General features: G+C 35.5%; 1 protein-coding gene across 1 annotated transcript in view; it reads right to left on the bottom strand.

Annotated features, from left to right (window-relative positions):
* Nucleotides 1-1554: 1554 nt before the first annotated feature.
* Nucleotides 1555-20929, bottom strand: part of LOC149789441 (uncharacterized) — a 90189-nt gene continuing 70814 nt past the window's right edge. Inside the window, exons 2-3 of the mRNA XM_089975535.1 lie at nt 20106-20791; nt 1555-7807 (exon numbers count right to left, since the gene is read on the bottom strand). Coding sequence (XP_089831661.1) covers nt 3078-7807; nt 20106-20791 — 5416 coding nt within the window. The 3' untranslated portion in view covers nt 1555-3077. The remainder of the gene's footprint in view (nt 7808-20105; nt 20792-20929) is intronic.

The following is a 20929-nucleotide window of genomic DNA, read 5'->3' as shown; positions in this document are numbered from 1 at the left end:
GGGAAGCCACCATATGATACAAATTCTCTTGGTGGTGCCAATCCATACAAATCAAAATAACCAACTTCACGTGGATCATCCCAACCCAACGAGTACCTGGACCACAACGTCCTTCGAGATTAATTATATCGGTTTCAGCACGGTTTTTGCGGTTATTGATCAAGCATAAAAACACCTCAGAAGGGTTTTATCTTTAATCGCCGACCAGCATCAAGTAAATCAAAATTGTACATGGGGAGTTTCAGACCTTGACCGTCGAGAATTCCTGGTAATCTTAGACCGCGTTCCTTTATTAAGTTGATTATGCCGTGTCCTGTTGCTTTTTCAGAGTCATGGCTGATCGCATCACACCAGGATGAGATGGATACACGCATGAATATTTTTATTATAATTTCTTATTCTCTAAAATGACTTTCTAACATTGATCAATATCGCCAACGATGACGGGCCAGACCATTACCCATTTCGGGTTTGCTGTCATGTTTTTCTATCTTAGCTGCTTTGGAAGGAACGCAGCAGTCTTTCACATCTAAATCAAGAAGTTTCCGTACAATATTTTCGTATCCTTGGATGCCGCTTTGTAGAGACAACTCTGACAGGTAAACTGGGGGATCAATTTCACTAGCATTTGTTGATGCTCAAACTCAAAAGTAATTTGATGCGGTCTTACATTCATTTCATTCATAATATCCGTCAGGCGTCTTTTTCTAGTGAGTGTAAGATGTGTTGTATTTACACGGTCATGCTGTGCCGCAGTGCCTAGTAAACCGCTAGATTGACTTTAACATGCATGTGATTCTACTGGCAGTAGGACAAAACTATTGTTTACAAGGCCAACTACTGTACAAACTGTTTTATAATTTAAATCTACCTCTTTTGAAAATTTACTGATTCTTTTAAATATAATGAAAAGGAGAATTTCTACGCATTCTATCTATGCATGAGAAAAAACAACCCAAACCAGCATCCTGGGTACCATAATTGTACCAGCATTCGTTGCAAGCTGTGTGGCTGAACAATGTAATTAAGAATAACATGTGTACACAACAATTTCTCAATTTATTACGTTATTGTTGTAATCTGAAGAGTCTGTGTCATATGCGGGATGACTTCTTTTTAGGTGAAATAAATAAAATCTGGCTCATGGTCGCCTTTGAGTCTTTTGGTTAATGATCGGCAGTGGTAAATGAAAAGGAAATTCCGATCAAACAATGATTTCCTCAGAAACACTTGAGTAAATAATTCGATTGTAATGTCTTGTTTAATTTCTTTTACCATTCCCTACTAAATCTGACAATAATCATAGTTGCACACATTATTTTAGTTGATATTTATCAGACATCATTTCTCTCTCTCTCTCTCTCTCTCTCTCTCTCTCTCTCTCTCTCTCTCTCTCATGAATAATCTAAGTATACCCAACAGACTAGAGTATATTATTCGATCAAAACTAATTATGTTTTAAAGTTAACAGTTAAGAAAATAAGAATACTTTTAATTGTATTGCTCATTGATACGACTATATGATCTTAAACAGAAAGAAGCAAAACCAACACGTTTTTGTAAAATTCAACAAATAATTTAATATTTTAAGTTAAATAATGAAATATAAAGCAAATTACAATATTATGAATTAAATTCAAACTAATCCGATAAGTTTTATCACAAGTCCAACAGAACAGTACGCCAAAATAAATTCCAGGTCCTCAATGTTCTGATGTACCAACAGCCTTTGATGTGATGAATTGTCAATAGTCTTTGTATTACAATGGCATCATCCAGAACGTCTTTAAATGAATTCACAACAATCCCAAAATATTGCAAACAGTCATGTGAGCAGTCAATAAGTCCAAAAATTATTTTTTAAAATTATTCCTCTCAAATTAAATCTAAACACAGAATTGAATACTTTTGCAGACTGAAAATAAGTGAAAAACGGTAATGGGAATAGGATTAATAATGTTCATTTATTCCTCTTTTATAAATCACCACGACTCTACTGCGACTCTGTGCCGGATTACATACTTACTTGGTCTTTTTCGCAATATCTCCCATATGAATTATGTCAAAATAACCCTCACCTGACTTATCTCGGAGTACTTAACCATCAAGTCGGTTAATTACCCCAAACTGGAAACATATTCTTTCTCAACGCTGGGCTTAAAAGTAACATCCGAGCAATAACCTCTATAATGTGCATTATCTAAACAAAAATCAACAAAAATTGTAATATATTGTTCATAAGTTATCATTATAATCAACAATCATGAACAAAAATTAAACATAATATAGATATACATAACATCATAAGGATACGAGAATTCATATCCCTAAAGGAATATCTTTATTTCACAATGTAACAAAATAGGAGGGATAATTACATATGTATATATTACTTGAATAAGCTACCTAATTGTTTTGCACAGAATGTGATTCAGGCACATTGTACATGCTTATGAATATGTGATAATATTAGGCGATTAAAATGGCTTAACATTGAAGGATATTTCTCGTAGAAATATACAATTTTATGAGCATGTTAGATTTGTAAATAGTCCTTAAACTATTTTAAAATTTTCGAGTAACGTTTTAGATTTCAAAAAGAAATTAAAATGATTAACGTAGGCATGTACAGAATGACGCTGATCTTTAATTGGAAATAAAATAAACAGTTGCGATTGTAATCTTTTCTTGTCAGTGAAATTTTTATGTCCGCGATGTAATATCAAGCTTATAACACGTTTTCATCTAAATGTCACATCAATCATTTCATGTAACAATGTTTATATCATTACAAATCTTAGTTTGAAAAGGAGCCGTAAGGTTAAAATAATAAAATAAGACCAGCTTTTGTTGTCACACCTCAAGGTCATCATTATGTGTATAACTTTTTCCTAGAACATCATATCTGTACTGTTCATAGTCAGAAGGTCATTAAAAGAATTAGATTTTTCTTGAAAGATAACCCAGTAACAAAAGAGAAAATAAATAAATAAATGCTAATACAACTTGCATTTTATACTTCATCTAAAATCTTTCTAACTCAAGCAATGCAAGAAACACAGTAATATAGAAAATAGTCATGAATTCTTGCGTTTCTTTGAACTGAACAAATCGTTTAAAGGTTTAAAAGCATCCAGCATTATTCGGGGTAATTCAAAAGATAATTGCACATGGGTTATATTTGATATATTTCGGAATATGGTACTTAGGGTTTTTAGTTGTTTATATCTACCGATCTGAGTAAGAGATCGAAGGTAGACAAATTTGCTCCCTAACACTGGCTCAATAACTGATGAAACTGTTTCAAATAACAAAAGGCTATGCTTCGTCATGCTAATATTATTCATTATAATGTTGTTCCAACGATCAAACAGACACTTCATTATATATACCGCCGAATGTTGATTAACATTTTCAGTCAGAACTGCTAATAAAAACTGTTTTTTCAGAAGTAATGGAACTGCACTCAATAATGCTCTTAACTGGGGAAATTCAAGTACACACTGTCCTGAAGCAGCTAGCATACAATTATTGTTTCCAATATTTTTCCTAATGTCCTTTATGTACAAAGATCTTAAGAATAATCTAACAACTTGTGTTATTTGTTTTTGTACTTCCTTAAAGCCATACACCAACTTCGGTAACAAGTTGGAACAGGTGACACTTTTAAAACAACTAGAGACTCTTACCAAAACAAAATAATTATGAGGAGAATAATTCATTGTATTCACGCACTGAAGAACGGTACGCAGACAGTGTCGCTTTCTCTGGTGGAAGTTATTCATATCAAACAAAAGGATAAATGATAAGTATAATTCTGGCTTAAGTTTTGGAAAACTCAATGTGATGTTTTGTTCTTCTAAATATCTTATCACTTGTGATTGGTTAAACACGTAGGCAAGGTAAATTGGTGATATTAAGTCAGCATTTTTGCATAGTAAAGCTTTCTTTCCCCATTTGTTGGCAATGTAGTGTAGACTTTTTAGGAGTCCATTGGCAGCAGCTAGATGAACCAATGACAGTGTGGACTTCTTGTTTTGGCAAATTACGTCATACATCAAACCTCTGCTCTTCTGCATATGGCGAAGTACAAGAAGAGTGGTTTTGTCATAATCCACTCGAACTTGCGGAGACTGGAATTTGCTAAACAAGTGGTGTTTTGTTCTATTGAAAAATTGTAATTCATATGGCTGCGTGTTACGTGCAGGCAGAGAGAATTTAGCCATTGCTCCGAGCATGACATCCTGTAAAACAGATTCACTGCTTTTTGTCAGTGATAATCCACTATCAAAGTAGTATTTGGCTAGTTTGTAATTTCCGCCTTCAATTGCTCTTTGTAGCACGTTAAATCCTTTATTGTCTGCACACTGTTCGATATATTCTGTGCTTAAATCCTTTACCATGCTGTGTACTCTCTTGCTGTCAACGAACCAGAATGAATTATTCATATTCAAAGAAATCTGATGAAGGGGGGATTTTTCAATTGGCATTCCGCATTTTAAACACTCACAGCCATCCCCAATGAACAGGTTTGCCATAATAGGGTTGTTTCCAATAGATGTGAAAGTAGTTAATGGATTAAATCCATCTTTTCCAAGGGTACTGTGTGCGTTAAAATAAATCAAAAATATGAGAGTTACATATACATTAGACCTTTTGATAGCTTCGTGAACATATCGTTTAAAATAACGATGATATTCAATTTTAGGACTTACGGTAATTACAAAATAGAAAATGGATAATTCAATGGGCGACATATACATCACATAATCATTCACATCCACACCATCACACGTATGAGCAATTACATCGTTCATTGAACAATTGTAAGGTATTCGAACAATACGATCATCATATGGAAGGTTGTAAAATGCCTCGTCTAGAGGTCTATTTTGTAAATGGTCACTTGCAAGAATAAGCTGAAAAAAATTATTTGGATATTTGTTGTATAGATATAGTATTGCATTAAAGTAACCATATTTCATAATATAATGCAATATATTAGCACCGGTTAAATCAACATGCATGATATCTTTCTCAGAAAAAAGTCTCTCCATTAAAGCTACTCTTTCTGTGATGCTCTTCAGTGCGTGGTTGGAATCGATAGATAGCGGATGCGTGAACATATACTGAAGAATACTACGATTTAAATGATCAAATAATGGTGGCATGTTTTCAGAATTCAATAGGTACATTACGTGTAAATTATACGGGTGGCATAAGGCTGCAATATGAAAGGCAGTTGACCCATTTTTAGTACGAGAAAAAAAGTCCACCTTCAGTATGTATAGGTAGACTAACATATCCAAACCAGCATGACAAGCAGCATGGTGAATAGGTCTGCATCCTTCGTTATCCACTTCCTCCCAGTCCACATAACGGAAAAGAGAATTTTGTGCCAATTTCTTTAATCCATATCTTGAGATCAGATGTACGACTGATGAACCATTCGAACACATGCCTTCTGAAAGTTTACTTATCTCTATTCCATTCAAATGCATCATTTCTTCCTGTGTCAAAGTCCACTCAACGCATTTATCAGATGCATTTATTAGTGGATAGAAAAGTTCAACAATATCTGTTCTATTATGAATGACAGCTGTAAGAAAAGGTGTTCTTCCAGCTCTGTCTCGACATGTTGTGGCATTTTGTGCATGGGATATCAGCAGACTTACAGTGTCTATATATCCCAGTCTCGACGATACATGAAGTGCTGTTTCACAGGATATTGTCTGCCAGTCATCGAAAGGTTTCCTCTTCGATAATTTTTCACTTAGATATTTCCAAATGTCTGTATTCGAATTATATTTTTCATGACTATTAAAAGTAAAAAATGTAGACTGCATTCTGCTCTCATTTTCTTTCAGCCAATAAAAGCTCCCATTACAGGGAAGACACACATCTTTAACACCTAAATTAAGAAGTCTTTTTATGATTTCAACATGTCCACTAGATGCTGCTTTATACAGGCATCTCTGATCACCAAATTCGGGACTGACGTTCAAGAAAATGTTGAGCACTTTGATATGACCGAACTCACATGCAAGATGATGAGGTTTTACACTCATTTCGTTCGAAATATTAGCCATACTCCTGTTTCTTTTGAGTAGGAGAAGTGTGGTATCTACGTGACCGTGCTGAGCAGCAATATCAAGTAATCCATATCCCCAGAAGGTGCGTGTCTTAATAATAAGCGAGGCGTCATCTACAGCGGCAAACAGTGTTGGCAATGATATCCGGAACGTTATTTTGGCTCCTGCATCCAACAGAGCTCGTAATGTTTCTACGTTGCCCCTCCCAGCTGCTATAAAAGCTGCTGTTAGGTTATCAGCATTGAGGATATCAACATCCTTGATAAAATAGAGGCACAGTTCAGTGGCTAAATAGGAATTTAAACTCTTGGCTAATTTGTGAAGCAATGAACCACATTCATTTTTTTTATTAAAGAAACTGCGCGGAAGAGATTTGAAGTATGATATCAAGTCTTGTCTCTTTGATTCAGAAACATGTAGTGCAAGATTTATGATGTTTTCATCACTGTGGTTGTTTGATTCTTTAACCAAATGAAACAGGTATCTTGCTATTAGATTATGTCCCACTTCTTTCTCAATAAAGTAAGCCATTCCCTCTCTTTTAACATCTGTCAGCCAATGATACATTGAAATGTGAGTGAAGGACAATCTTTCATTGGATCTAAGAAAATGCATCAATGTTTGCAATTCTTTGCTAAACGTAATTTTACTCATATTTGTGCTTTCAAAACGCAACATGTCAGAAATGGTTTCTTTATTCAATGATTCAATGGATGCACACAATATTTCCAGAACTTTCCTAGCCCAATGAAAACGTTCCTCCGTTTTGCCGTAAATCCGCTCGAAATTGAGTTGATAAATTTTGTCTAATGTATTAGGTATATTCTCTACACTCAGAACATTTGTTGATTTTAAATATTCGAGAGCATGGCGAATATATAAAAAGTTTCCGGAACTCATTTCACACAGTCTATCAACAATATCGCTTTTATTATCCAGCATAAAGACGCTTGACAGCTTTTGGAAAATTGACTGGTTGTCGTTAACATACTTGCTAACAAAATCATGTATGTCTCTCTTGTTTCTGTAATCATTAGATGTTATTTCCATCCTACGAAAATCTCCCAGTCTCCTAACAATAGTCGAAATATTTCTAGCAGTGCATAGAAATTTGATCCATTTGGGAAATCTGTGCGCTGTCCGTTCTAAAACACCTATTATTTCATTATTGTTTGCATCCGCGTCTTCGCATTCATCTAAGGCGTCGATGACTATAATCCAAGTCATTCCTGTATCAATACTTGACTCCACTTTGGATAATGTGCGAACTATACTTTGATCCATGCATCCTACCGGATCATAATTACATTTGGTTGAGTTTAAGTAGCTCAGAACACCGTATTCGGTTTCAAGAGCAGACCCAAACTGAGGGATTGAATTTGCTATCATTCCTGCAAGTCTTCGAATAAAAATATCTGCTTTTTTGGTATTTAAGGCATCAAATCTACAGACATGATAAGCAAGAAGCCGTGATCTCAGTTCACCACCCGGCTCTTTAGTTTCAGCACAAACAATATGTGAAATCAAAGCCGACTTTCCAAACCCCATTTCTGCAACCAATAATACGCCTGTACTTTCGAATTGCTTATCAAAAACGGTATCAGATATGTTCTGTAGCAACCATTCCCGTCCGACAATTTTGGTATGTTCCTTGATATAATGAGATAGATAAATGTCTGGTCGAAGCGGATAAGAAAAGTCTTCTGTCAAACACCCTGAAAAAAATATTTTTATATTAGCTGCAGTGGTAGTTAATCTCAAAGTATTTTGAAAGCATTTATCCATTGATAAATGTAGTTGAAGTATTGTTTTAAAAAAGTGTTTTTTCTAGTGAAATACCATGCAACCTATTGTAAATATAACTTTGCAGACATCCCTCTTCTCCCATCCATTGTTTCTCCCATGCAGTAACAAAGCCACCCTAACCCACACTCCAAACATAAAAGTTTCTGCACATTTCTCAACACAGAACCATATACTACATCACTCAAATATCCACGCAATTGCTGTGCAATATTCGAGTAAAGAAGATTATGGCAATTATGTCGGACTCCATAGAATCTCATATATTCAAATTTAGTACACTCCAACTCAAAACTTAATGCTTAGACGACCTAGTACTGAGCACCACTGTCATCGTGAAAAATAAATTTACACATTAAATCTGAACACAAAACTACGAAACCGAATCAAAAGACTTCGCAGAAAATAGGAATGTTATGATTTATTTGAAATATGAAACATTGTGACAAAAGAATAATTAAATCCTTCTTTACTGAAGTACTAGTAGTAATTTGATCAAGCACATTTATTTAGTTTTATAGTATAATATGGTCATTCAAACATAAACTGGCTGGAGATAGAGACAGTGTTGAAGTAATCCAGATCAATTTGGGAATGCGTGTGTTGAATTAGTACAAATTTGTTAATACTAACTTAGTTGTAGAGAAGATGTTGTGCGACTGACAGTAGATATAAACCAATTTATTGGACATTTATTGAAATTAACAACAACTCTGTACGTATAGGATTTAGTATAGTATTTACAGCTAGTTACCGTAGGTGGATTACACGTTTGCATCCTATACACAGTCATTGTACAATATTCTATGTTTAATATTATCTTCAACAATATTTGATATACGTGCACACAGAGTTGTACCGCAAAACCGAAAATGTAGTAAAGTTAATTTCGACAAGTTGAATTACTATACCTTTTTACTTAGATCATGAAGAGAAAAATATCAACTTTTAAATAGCTCTCTTTATTCAATCTTCACTATTATGTCGTGATATTACGTTTGGTATTTATGTGCTTTATTTATCTTTGTAGAGCTAAGTAACTCTTAGTCATAGAACACCGACTCCACAGCTGTATCTAAATAAGAGAAATGCAGTCAACATTCCCCATTGATAACCTAACTATATAACAGAGCCTGTAAATGTGTCAATGTCAATACAAATCAATAACATAGTGGAGTGTAAGAATGTAGTTTTAGAGGAGTTACACTTTCGTGTGTGTGTGTGTCACTATTATAAATCTTAACTTCTTCACAATGTAAATACCTCGTCCGTCGTTGGTGTTTCAACTCGTTGTTCTGGAGGTTTATTAGAACACGTGCATCAAATCAGTCGGATTTATGTCATCAATCCGTGCGCTATAACGCGTCATCGTTCGTTTTCAGGACTTACCAGTCACTTTTATTAAGCTGAATTTATTAGTAAGGATGGTATCTGATTGACTGGAAGGGAGTAAAATGTGGAACATTACTGACCTTGTAGCCAAAGCAGTCAACTGCTCTTTATGTAGCAGTAGTCCGGGAAGCCGATTGCAACAACTGTCGGACCCAGAGATACTTGGCTTGGGTTTGCTAATGACCCGAGATAACGGAGAAGGTTACGCGTGTTCGTCAAAAGGCGGCCTTCATAATATTGTCTAAAAATGGGTCATTCAGATATGTCCAGGAAGTAGCGAAATCACAGACTTGATGGATTTGTATCCTCGTGAACCATTATTCTCTCTCTGTGAGAGACGCATACGTTCTCTTGATGTTGAGCGATATTCATTAGTAGATAGTGGATACTGAAATATCACTTGAGCCGCTAAAAGGTCTTCTCCTACCCTTCCCTTTTCCTTTAGTAGCTGCTAAATAAAATATATGTGCACTACCAAGGCAAATAAGTCCATGGCAATCATTCACAGTACAGACTGGGGTTTCAAGCGGGGATGGAAGTACTGATGGAAGGTGGGGTTTGTGCTAGGGAACATGGCTGACATAACAAGGAAATTGAATCGTAATTGAAGCGTAAATATCTCTCCTCAATTGAAAAATCATGTAGTTCCCTCTTCTCCGATCTCAACAGCTACAGTGAATGTGGTCTAGAGCGTACGATTTTGAAAAGAAGCTTAACTCAAAGGTTCATAAGGTGTTTCTTCAGTGCCCATAAAGCAAATGACAGGTTCCATCTTTGTGTCAACGAGCGACACGCCGGTTTCTGTGGATCGAACAACTTAATAAGATACGATAAGTGAGGATCTAAAGGGGAAAATAAACAGATCATATCCTACAAGTTGGAATCAAAAGGAGAATATAGAAATATCTGCTGCTGAAATATGGGAGGATCGACAATGGTTAATACGTGTCCTAGGACACCAATCACAGAAGATTCTCCACTTTGTAACAATAGATCCCTGCTCTGAATAACCGTCGAAAAAAAATGTTTTTTCCCTAGAATATGAAGAACTCTTAGTGTAATTCCTTACAAAACTTCCACGAGAAGAGAAGGAGCATGAGTACCTTCTTGTCGTCTGAGACATCCGACAACTGACGTACTATTTGTGAAGACCATGAAGCAATGCCCTTAGATATGCACTATGCACCGCTTAACACCCTTTTAGGATAAGGAATACGATGTTCATTTCTAAATAGTTGATCTTGATTAGACTATCTTCTTATGACCAATGGCATAGAGAAGATCTCCTTTTTCATCTAAACAAGGCCCCCTCCCGACCTGAATCTGACCTGTATATGTACAGATAGGACTGGTGTTCAGGGGCATGCAGGGGACCTCCCCTCAAAAACCTTTCTTGATTTTACCAGCACTTGATGTGGTACTGAAACGTCAACACTAGAGAAAATTTACCTGACGGTTCATCTCGTGGGGTTTCCAAACCGCCAACAGGAGAAACGTAAGAGGACAAAAATACACTCTCCCTATGAAAGCTGAAGATTTCAAGGTTCCCAGAAGAGAGATACAGACGAGGAGACAACGAAATCATGGACGTAACGTCATATAAAGTTCCATCATCTGGTGTATACACTATGATGGAACAGGAACCATGTCAATATATTTTCGTGAAATCATATGAAGCAAGAGATGGATGACTCAAGGTGTGGAATCAGTCCTAACTGAATCACAGTAAATCAATAGATCAATAGCTGGTCATGTTGTGATTTAAAAGGGACTGCTTGTTGTTGTGGTGGTGGTGGTCGTCGTGGTATACCAGCCAATCGTTGAGATAAAGGATCAGCAAAATGTCCAAGTATATATTAAGTGCACAGCTATTATTCACACGGCTCTGTTGAAGAATCTGGACGCCGAGGCTAAACCGAACAGCATGGCACAGAACTTACGTATTTATTGTTCGATCGAGAATCGGAAATACTTTATTATGCGAAAGAAAAATCTGGATATTGAAGTACGCATCGTGACGAAGGATGGAGACTGCCAAGTCAGCGGTTTTGATAGCGGTACAAAGGGAAGTTGCAGCTTACATCTCGAAAATTTCCTTTACCATAAATTTGTTGGAGTGGGGAGGCTGAAAGATCCATAATAAAGCTCAGTTTTTCGCAATTTTGGAGACCAGAAAAATCCAAGAGAAGAAAGCTGGCGACTTGATGTTTTGAACCCCATCTACTGCGCATTTCCGAAGTGCACTTCTTATTTAATATTAACAGATATGACTGATGGAAGAAGATGTGGTTCTTTCCAAGATAGAAGAGTGTTATCTCCTGCATAACGTAAACGCTCCATTATTGTTCAAGGAGGACACATCGATTATGCTAGACCAGGCCTCTAAAATGAGGACCAGTCGAGCACCAAAGTATATTAAAGAAAACGGCATGCACTGTAGTAGAGATGCGTTGTCTCTAAGACTATCTCACTTGCTTCATTCTCACCTGTTTGGGAGAGATTTGCGCAAGAGTAGAGTTTGTTTTCTTGCTCTGGCCACTCCGCTTGCTCCGTCTTGTTTGAGGAGTGGACTTAATGGTGTGGGAAGAGACGGACGGCTACTTTGTTACAGACCAGTTTCAACGGCCAGCAAACGACGCAAGAGACCAAAGTTGTTGATTCTCTAAAATCCTGAGAACAAATAGTGGGAATGATACCCCAAATAAGGTCCAAGTGTCCAGTGGTAGATAATTAAGAACAATTCTGCTTTTTTTTAGCAAATTCCTGAACGAATCAAAAACAACATCTCAATGGAAGTGAAAAACCTCCGAAGAGAACACAATTTTCGTACTCATAGCTACATCATCCGAGAGTCGTTGCAAGGCAACAGGTAATAATGTTGCAGAGTAACCCAATCGAATGCCTTCATGTGAAGCTTCGACGTCCAAGTGCGTATGGGCGTCCACTGTTCAGACAGATGAATAGCCTGAGACTAAAATTAAGAGTCTATGTAGCAATGGGGACCAAAAACAATATATTTCATCTTTCCGTTTCTTGACCTCTACTCAGTCATTGCGCTACTCTTCTATCCCTCTTGAAATGAGCAAGTATCAGTCCGGTCTGGGCACTGTTTCTTATTTTTCTCTAAGCATGAAAGTACCATAGTGTCACTTGAACACATGGGCTAAGTCAGGTAAGTGGAAGAAACAGGCAGAGATCGTTGACAGCAATTTAAATGGACCAAGTGACGCTTGGTAAGAAGGATATGGAAATACTCGGAGGGACAATATGTCATATCATCCGGAAATTCATTAAATGCCTGGGAAACTATGATAAGCTGTCTTTAATGGGTATCATATCACAAGAGCGAGGACTCTTCACATTCCTCCTTGGCCTTTCAGAAGAAAGAGGACTAAATCTCTCATTCCTTGATGACCCTTTATACGGACCTTTTGATGGTAGTCGGACCTCATCATTCGTACATGCAGGTGGCCACATGGACAACATAACTGGAGATATATGTTGTTCTCTTCCACGAGGTGGGGATATGTTTCGTATACCAAAAGGGTTATAAGAAAACATGGATCCAATTGTATATCCCGATAGCGTACATAAATGAAAGCACCATCCCTGTAATTGAATAAATTGGTAATGTAGTGGAAAAGGGTATATTCGAACCTATCCTTGGCGATATGTTCATGTTGTGATGATCGGTAGCCGGTTCTCGGTCTGGTGACCGGTGTATTGTGCCCTGTGGTCGGTGACCGGTTATTAGTGACCGGTCAAATAATCTGTCACTTTAGGTGAATGGCGGTCTGGATTTGATGGAATTTCCCTAAGAACTTGAAGAGCAAGAACGACATCTAACCGTTTGGTCTTGCGTGATCTGTGCTTTGCCTGACCTCTGGTACTACGGGAATCAAGCCCTGGCGATTAGCAAAACCATAGCTTTAGATATTTGTTTATCCCACGTGTTGACTCGACGGTCGTCCGAAAGACAATGAGGGTACGCTACAGCATAAGGGCGGATGATTAAAGATCAGACTGGGTTGATTTATGTGTTCTAAGAAATTTTTAGAACAAAAAGAAATTTCCATTGTGGAAGGTTAAACTTAGCAGTGACAGGTCAGTTATTACTGACATTAAAAAGATGATTGCTTGATTTTGTCGTGAATGAACAAGCTATGTTGTCACATGTGTATAACATAAAAGTTTAAGAAATAGTGTTCATACCGCATAAATAGGTACTAGTGAATTTTAGTATTTTATATCGTATATTCAAACATAACTAAATGATCAACGGTTATTACATCTGTCGTGCATACTTGTATATCTTTTTAATATACAAGGTTTCTATTTCTCCTCTTGAACTAATAAAAGCCTTAACCTCTAATACAAACTTGCATCTTTTATCATTGCGTTAATTATACGTGTTCCTCTTGCACATCCCTCTGATACTGCTATAATTATTTTGGGTTGCTTTGGTGCTTTACGGCACATCAACACAAGCAGGTTATTTAGTGCAGAGGCAATTGGAGTGAAGTACACTAACCAAAGACACACCAAAGTAGCTGACCCAGGCTGGTTTGATGCAAGGATTCGAACCCTCTTTCGATGGTCACTCCGACACCCTGACCACTGAGACACGGTGGTTCCCTGTTTTAAATACTATATTTTCTTTTTTCATATGTGTAATTTTAAAAAAAACTTTTCCATGTAATAATGCTTTCTTATTTTACTTGAATCGCCATTGTCAATTATATCAGTGCAATCACAATCAAAAGTAAGCTATAATTCTCCTGCATTTTTTGAAATATGGAAGAATAGTTAACTTAATAATAATAATAATAATAATAATAATGAGGACTTTGTATAGCGACTAATCTTTAGAAGCTATAAGCGCTTTACAACATTAGACAACACCTAAAAGATAAGAAACATAATAATATTATTACAAAAGTCAACAACATGAAATTAGAAAAACATTAAAAAAATAAAAACATGCTGAGAATATTTCAGGTAGGAAATATTATTAGGTCTTTAAGTTTGTTCTTGCAGTCGAAATAAGCGAGTTTTGAGAAACCTCTTGAATGTGATCACTGTGTCTTTGTGTCTAAGTTCAGTGGGCAATTCATTCCACGTTGTTGGACCCTGGTATGCAAAGGAACAGGTCTATGAAGAATCCAGTCTAAAATGTGACCATGTTTATGGGTGGGTTGGTTAACTGACTGTTTGAGGTTGAAAACATTAATGAAATCTATGAGTTTTTATGTATTTCAGTTTCCGGGACAGTCAAAGTGAAAGTTGAAATCTCCAAGAATAATTAGATTGACACCTATGAATTTCCATAGTCCAGGAGATTACGAAACTGCTCCAAAGAGAGAGAGTCAGCCAGCTTGTTTTTTCTACTAGGAGGAGGGCGGTATAGCCAGAAAAATGGACTGACCTTTGCTCCAGTGTGAGTGTTGTTAGGACTAGTTCAAACGATGTGTGGTCGAAATGGAATGTTGTGGTGTAGTTAAGACGTTTTATCATATTAATAATAGACGTAGGGATAGTATTGCTTTATTTGTGCACACGTTGTTTTTTGTTTTTTCTACTCAGTGCTCTAAAGCAAGGGTCGGCAAACTACGGCCCGCGAACTAAGAATGGATTTTACATTTTCTAATTCTTTAAAAGCACCTTTATAATGGAACGGCCGACTGCTGAGTTTTGTGATGTTGTTGCGACTGAGGAGGTCCGAGAAAGACCGTATGGGGCGCTACTGTAACTTCACATTCACACGCTGATTGGTGGCGGCCTCTGTCGTGACGTTGTGACACCACGCAGGTATAATTGGGCAGCGTGAGTTGAGCTTGACCCTTGGCTCGCGAAACCTAAAATATTTATAATGTGGCCCTTTACAAAAAAGTCTAAAGCATACATATATAACAGTGCTAGTAAATATACCGTTGTGAATATAAATAAATAACCTAGTGGAGTACACACAAAATGTGATTGTTTGATATATCATGAATGAACAGGTTTATATTGTCAGACGTAAATTATGTAAAGGTTTTAAAATGCAGTGTTCAAAATGGAACAAATGCGTGCTCTCAAAGTCAGATATGATACGTAATTTTATAATGAATTATTTACGCTTGTCTTTTCGGTTTAATGTTCGTTACAAACTTTGCATATTTTATAGTTGAGTTAGCTGGAGGTGATCCACATTCAGATCCCTCTGATATTGTTGAAAATATTGCACTATCTCTTGTAATTTTGACCTATGTCACATCAGTGGAGATTTCTTCTGTAAAACGAGCTACTAAAGATTATATGTAGACACACATGCCATATGTGTAATAAATATCCTTATAACACTATGTATTTTCTTCTAGTTTACTTCAACCGGTATTCCCAATACTTTCAAAGTTTTGCTAATTGACTTTTGATTCTCCAGCATGTTTAAAATATGGAAGCAAAGTTCTCTTCGTATAAGACGTGGGATATTTATGTTTTTAATCTCTCACACGTAATTTTCGAGATTACTACGTTAAATCAGCCAAACATGAAGGTAAAGAAGCATTAGCTTCAGATACCACACAACAGATGCCTAACAACATGGGACATAAAATGTCCCCTGAAAAGAAACCATGTGTAATGGACGTGCTTAATGTAACTTTGGAAAAGAAAACATGGAAATAGTTCACTCAAAATGAAACTAACAAATGTGTAGATGTATTGCATAACTTTATCGATGGATGCAATCACACTTATCACGTGTCAATTAATTTCACTCCAATTAAAGAAAGGAAGGAAGAAAATCGGTCGAAACTATAGACCAACTTATTTGGTTCTATGACATCTGATGCATAAATCTACTTTTTGCACAATATATTCTTTATAATTTTATGGAAGAGGTTTGTATGCTTTCTTTTTATACTTTTGTTTAAAATATCAGACAAATTTAAGTATTTTAGCAGTTTCAATGGACCACAATAAATAAAGAATGAAGACAAATCCCAAATAAAATAAAAAAATTACAGACACAAAAGTCCTAGTCATTTAACGTCCTGAATACATTTCAGTAAAAGTCCAGAAAAAAATCACATAACTTAAGTCGATGACTTGTCTGTGGTAGCTGCTAAAGTGTTGATGTGTCAATAGTCTCTTGTTGAACCACATAAATATAATTCCCGGTTTGAATTCACCATAAATTCAACTGAATGTCTCTATCCAAGAATTTTATCAGAGCACTTTTGTATTTCTAGGGAAAATAATCACTTGAATTCAATAATTTGAACAAAAAATATTCCAGCCCAAAATACAGGTCACAAAACATAATACAACTTAAATGTGCTATATGTTAAAGCACGATTGACCAAATCCTCACAATCACAATATTATTTAGTTCTCTACTTGACCTCAGGTCACAATTAGCGTTTTCTAAAAAGAAAAACTATTTAATGGAATATAACGTTCTAGACTGATCCTAATGTTTACAAATCAAAACCATAGCCTGTACAATTCACTTAACAAAGTCCAAAACCCTGCCCCAGATAAACATATTTACTTCTCCTATTTATAAAGATCCTGATATTAAGAACATAAACATAGAAAATAATTTAGCTATTTATTAGTTATTGACATAAAATGAAATAAGAAAGTCAAGGAGATCAAACAGAATTGCGCTCAGTTTTTGAAAACCTTAAGTCCAGCATTCAATGTTATATTACAATAGCATGTAATGAAATTTTTTTAAAAAATGAAAACTAACAAACAAACAATTAAAGTAAATATACATAACACACTGAAACAATTAAATAATTCATGTACTACCTGGAGGCGTGTTTTTGCATAATCTAGGTCATATGGGGCATATGTGTGTAGCTTGATTAGAACTGTGTTTGTATTTTCTTAGCAGAGACACTATTGATGTACGAATAGTATTAGATACAAGACATTTTGTGATTAAATTAATGTTAATTCTGTATGTATTGGATTCAGTAATGATATTTTGTAAGTGATTACCGTGTTTGGATCATACATTTTCATTCTCTGCCCGGCCATTATGCATTATTCTAGTATTTATGTTTGATATCGTATTCGAGAAATGTTCGTTTCACATATGCAAAATTATACCACCAGTATAAAACTTATAAATCTTATTGACTAAAACAGAAACAAAATAATTAATAAATAATTTCATTTTTATTTCTGTTCATGCTATTGAAAATAGCATTTCTGCATGAAGTGATCCATCTTTTCAATCTTCACTAAATATCCATGTTATTAAATTTGATATATCTGAGCTTTATTGACCTAGATAGAGACAGGTAAATTAGTCATCTTACACTGACTCTACATTTTTACCTTGGGAAGAAAAAGGCAGTCCAATAATCCAACATGAAAATATGCTGATGCAAATACTAAACTAGCAACCGGTGGTGTGTAAAAAGTGATGATTGTTTGACTTGTCAAGAATGAACAGGCTTATTTATATTGCCATATGTGAATGAACTAAAGGCTGAAAGTAGTGTTGAAAACCCACCAATATGTACAAGCAAAATTTATATTCAAACGTAGCTAACAACAGACCAACATGCCTGTCGTGTATGATACATATATTTATCATTGTTATCCTTTTATCCTCTTTTTCTCTAAGTCATTAAAGGTTGGACGTGTATTACAAACTTTAAACGTTTGCTTACTAAAGATATTCCACATGCAGATTCCTCAAATATTGTTTAAGTTAATATATAATCTCTTGAAAAGTTTCTCTGTCTGAGTCGAATCCAAGTGGAGACTTTGAATAATGTAATCTTTTCAACTTTTATTGTGAAGAGACCTGGGTAAGATTATATGTAATCATTTATGTCATATGTGAATAATACCCTATTTGAATATAACATATTCTTTGTTCTTTTGCTTAAACCGCTATTATAATTTTAAGTGTATTACAGTTTAAAATCATCTGTAATTCTCCTGTATTTCTAAAACAAGGAACACTATTATTCTTTATCGTGTTAGACGTAGAGATATTAATATTCTCTCGCACGTGTTGTTATGAGACGATTACGTTAGATCATAATTTTCAGTCACCTAACTTGAAACAAAATCACATCGCATACAAAACAGTTACCTTACAACAAAAACCACATATTCATACTAATTCTTGAAACATAGTTGAATTGAAATAACTGTTTAAAGTATGACAATAACTTTGCGTTTATTTGTTTTTCTCTCTGTGGGATTTGTTTATACTGTCCAGAACCACATCAACATTATATATATATATATATATATATATATATATATATATATATATATATATATATATATATATTAATGGTTCCTTCTGACATCATGCAAGTATGTATACTGTATCCAGAGCAAATTTTTTTAAAGGTTGAACAGCTGTTGGTAGAAAAATAACTGTTGGTAGAAACGTAGTCCAGTCATTCCATGCCAAAATCAAATAAGACATGAAAGCTATTATCAACTCTTTGTTCTAATTATGTGAAAAAGCATTGACATTATTGCCTATTATAATTGGATGAGTAATACGCTGTCTTTGGAAATCAGGAGAGTTTTAAAAAGTAATAATATTTTAGAAAATGAAAACAGCTCCTGCAACAACTGTTTGTTGTGGGATTGGTGTCTTTTAAACCGTGCGCTGTTGATAAGGCGGTCACAGTTCTGTTCTTCCTTGCTATCATAATTCAAACACACGTTCTCTTCTTTTCCTCGTCTTCTTTATCTTTTAATAATAGATTTGTCGTCTGCTAATGAATATTAGCATTACTATAGATCACGTCAAATGGCTTAGATCTACGTTATTGTTGGCTGAATTAAGAGCTTGGTCATCGAGTAACCGTATCAGTCACACAGACAGCAGTCGTCATGTCTGAATGTGAACATAAAACCTGTATGTCGATTTTACTAACTCTGATACACTTTGATCTGTTGGATGTTAATAAGATACTCCACATTAAGCTGTTGCTCCTCATACTGCGCAATTAATTTGATTTTGTCAGAATTTCATATCACAACGTGATCTGTATCGGTTCATTGAATCGTCATTCTCAAATCATAAAGCGTGTTTATCAAACATTTTTAATGTATTGTGAAATAGACGTTTTCTGTGCAGTATATTTTTCGCTCTATCTCTATCCATATTTTCTCAACATGTCTGATAACTTGAGCGTTACAATGATGTAGATCAAGGAAATATTACACTGTTTGTTTTGGGGTTGTAGTGATTCTTTCCGGTGGATCTGATGTCCACGTTTTTTCAAAATTGTTATACCTGAACTAAATCATAAACATAAGCTATCCTCTCACGTTATTTTGTTGACAACTTCGTTGACGTTGGGTAAGATCTTTCAAATTATTTTTAATGAGAGTATTCAGTAGTCGGTGTTCTAAGAATGTGACCTAAGCTCGAATTTGTTGAGTTTGAATGTGTATGGGATCTTATGAAGATATCAAAATAATCTTCTTAGCTCGAATATCATATTAATAATGGCTTTAATATTCGAGTGAGGGAGGGTAGGGTTCTAATCCCGGGTAATAAGTGCGAGTCTTTTTAATGGAATGTAGAACTCTGTAGCTGTGAAATTGTTTGTAAACATTACTTAATTGGGGGAGGAGGTACTGTGGCTGGGTAAAATCTGTAGCGAAAACAAATGTGGGTTCGGAATAAGGTAATGTCCGTAAAAATCTTATTGACAGCTGGGAGGGGGATGTAAAGAATTTGCTCAGAACTGGCAGTTAATCTGTTGGTCAGACGGGCATCGAGTTTGCTAAATAAGGTGCAGTTATCAAACTGGAACCGAATTAAGGAATGGTACTTACCCTCGAGTGAATCCTTCCCTGTTCTTGTAAACTGATTCGCAAAGGTTAGAAGCGTGAAAATAATAGCGAAAATACTAGCCAATGCAACTTTCCTATTCCTTCCTCTAACCTTTTTTCTAACGATTACTATGCCATTTTTCTGTGTTTTCATATTGAATGATATTCCTTGGAGACGATGATTGCCATTCTCAACGGATTTAGTTTCTTGTTTTTTAACCTCATTTTTTTCAACCTGATTGAATTCTTCTGGACACGGTTGAAATGGTTTTCCCATCTGAATAGAATGTAAAACTTGTAATAATAATGATGAGTTTATTTCTCGAGAGATTTCATTTGAAGATACAAATCTTGTTATCATGTCAAATACGCGATTTTTGTCATTTTCCGATATTCTTAGAGATGGGTTATGTCCTATGTACTTATTTCTAGCTTGTCTAATTTCTTGCACCTGATCTAACACTATGCTGGGTAGTTTAAATTCCTTACAACTCTTGATTATTTCCAGGTAAGTTGGCAAATCGTTCAATTTCTCTTCCTCCCAACATTGATTGGCAAATACTCTTCCGAGTTTTCTGTTGTTCTGCGGCCATTCCCACGAACGCATTTTATCCCAATAAACCCGCCTCCCTCTCGGCCGAATGTACTGCGACAAGTTTTTCTTCCATTCTTTACAAGTATCACACCAGCTGAAAATAACAAAAGCTGTGTAACTTTATCATATGGTATCAATGAGACAGCTCGGCAACATTTGCATACACATACACAATCTTTTAAAATAAAAAGTTTGATATAAAGCGTTTTTATTTGACGACTAATCGCTCTCT

This window comes from Sinohyriopsis cumingii, chromosome 11, assembly GCF_028554795.1.
Source record: "Sinohyriopsis cumingii isolate HCF-2022 chromosome 11, ASM2855479v2, whole genome shotgun sequence".
In the NCBI taxonomy this organism is placed as follows: domain Eukaryota; kingdom Metazoa; phylum Mollusca; class Bivalvia; order Unionida; family Unionidae; genus Sinohyriopsis; species Sinohyriopsis cumingii.
Note: the sequence above shows the minus strand (reverse complement) of the source record. Positions and strands in the feature narration are given on the sequence as shown.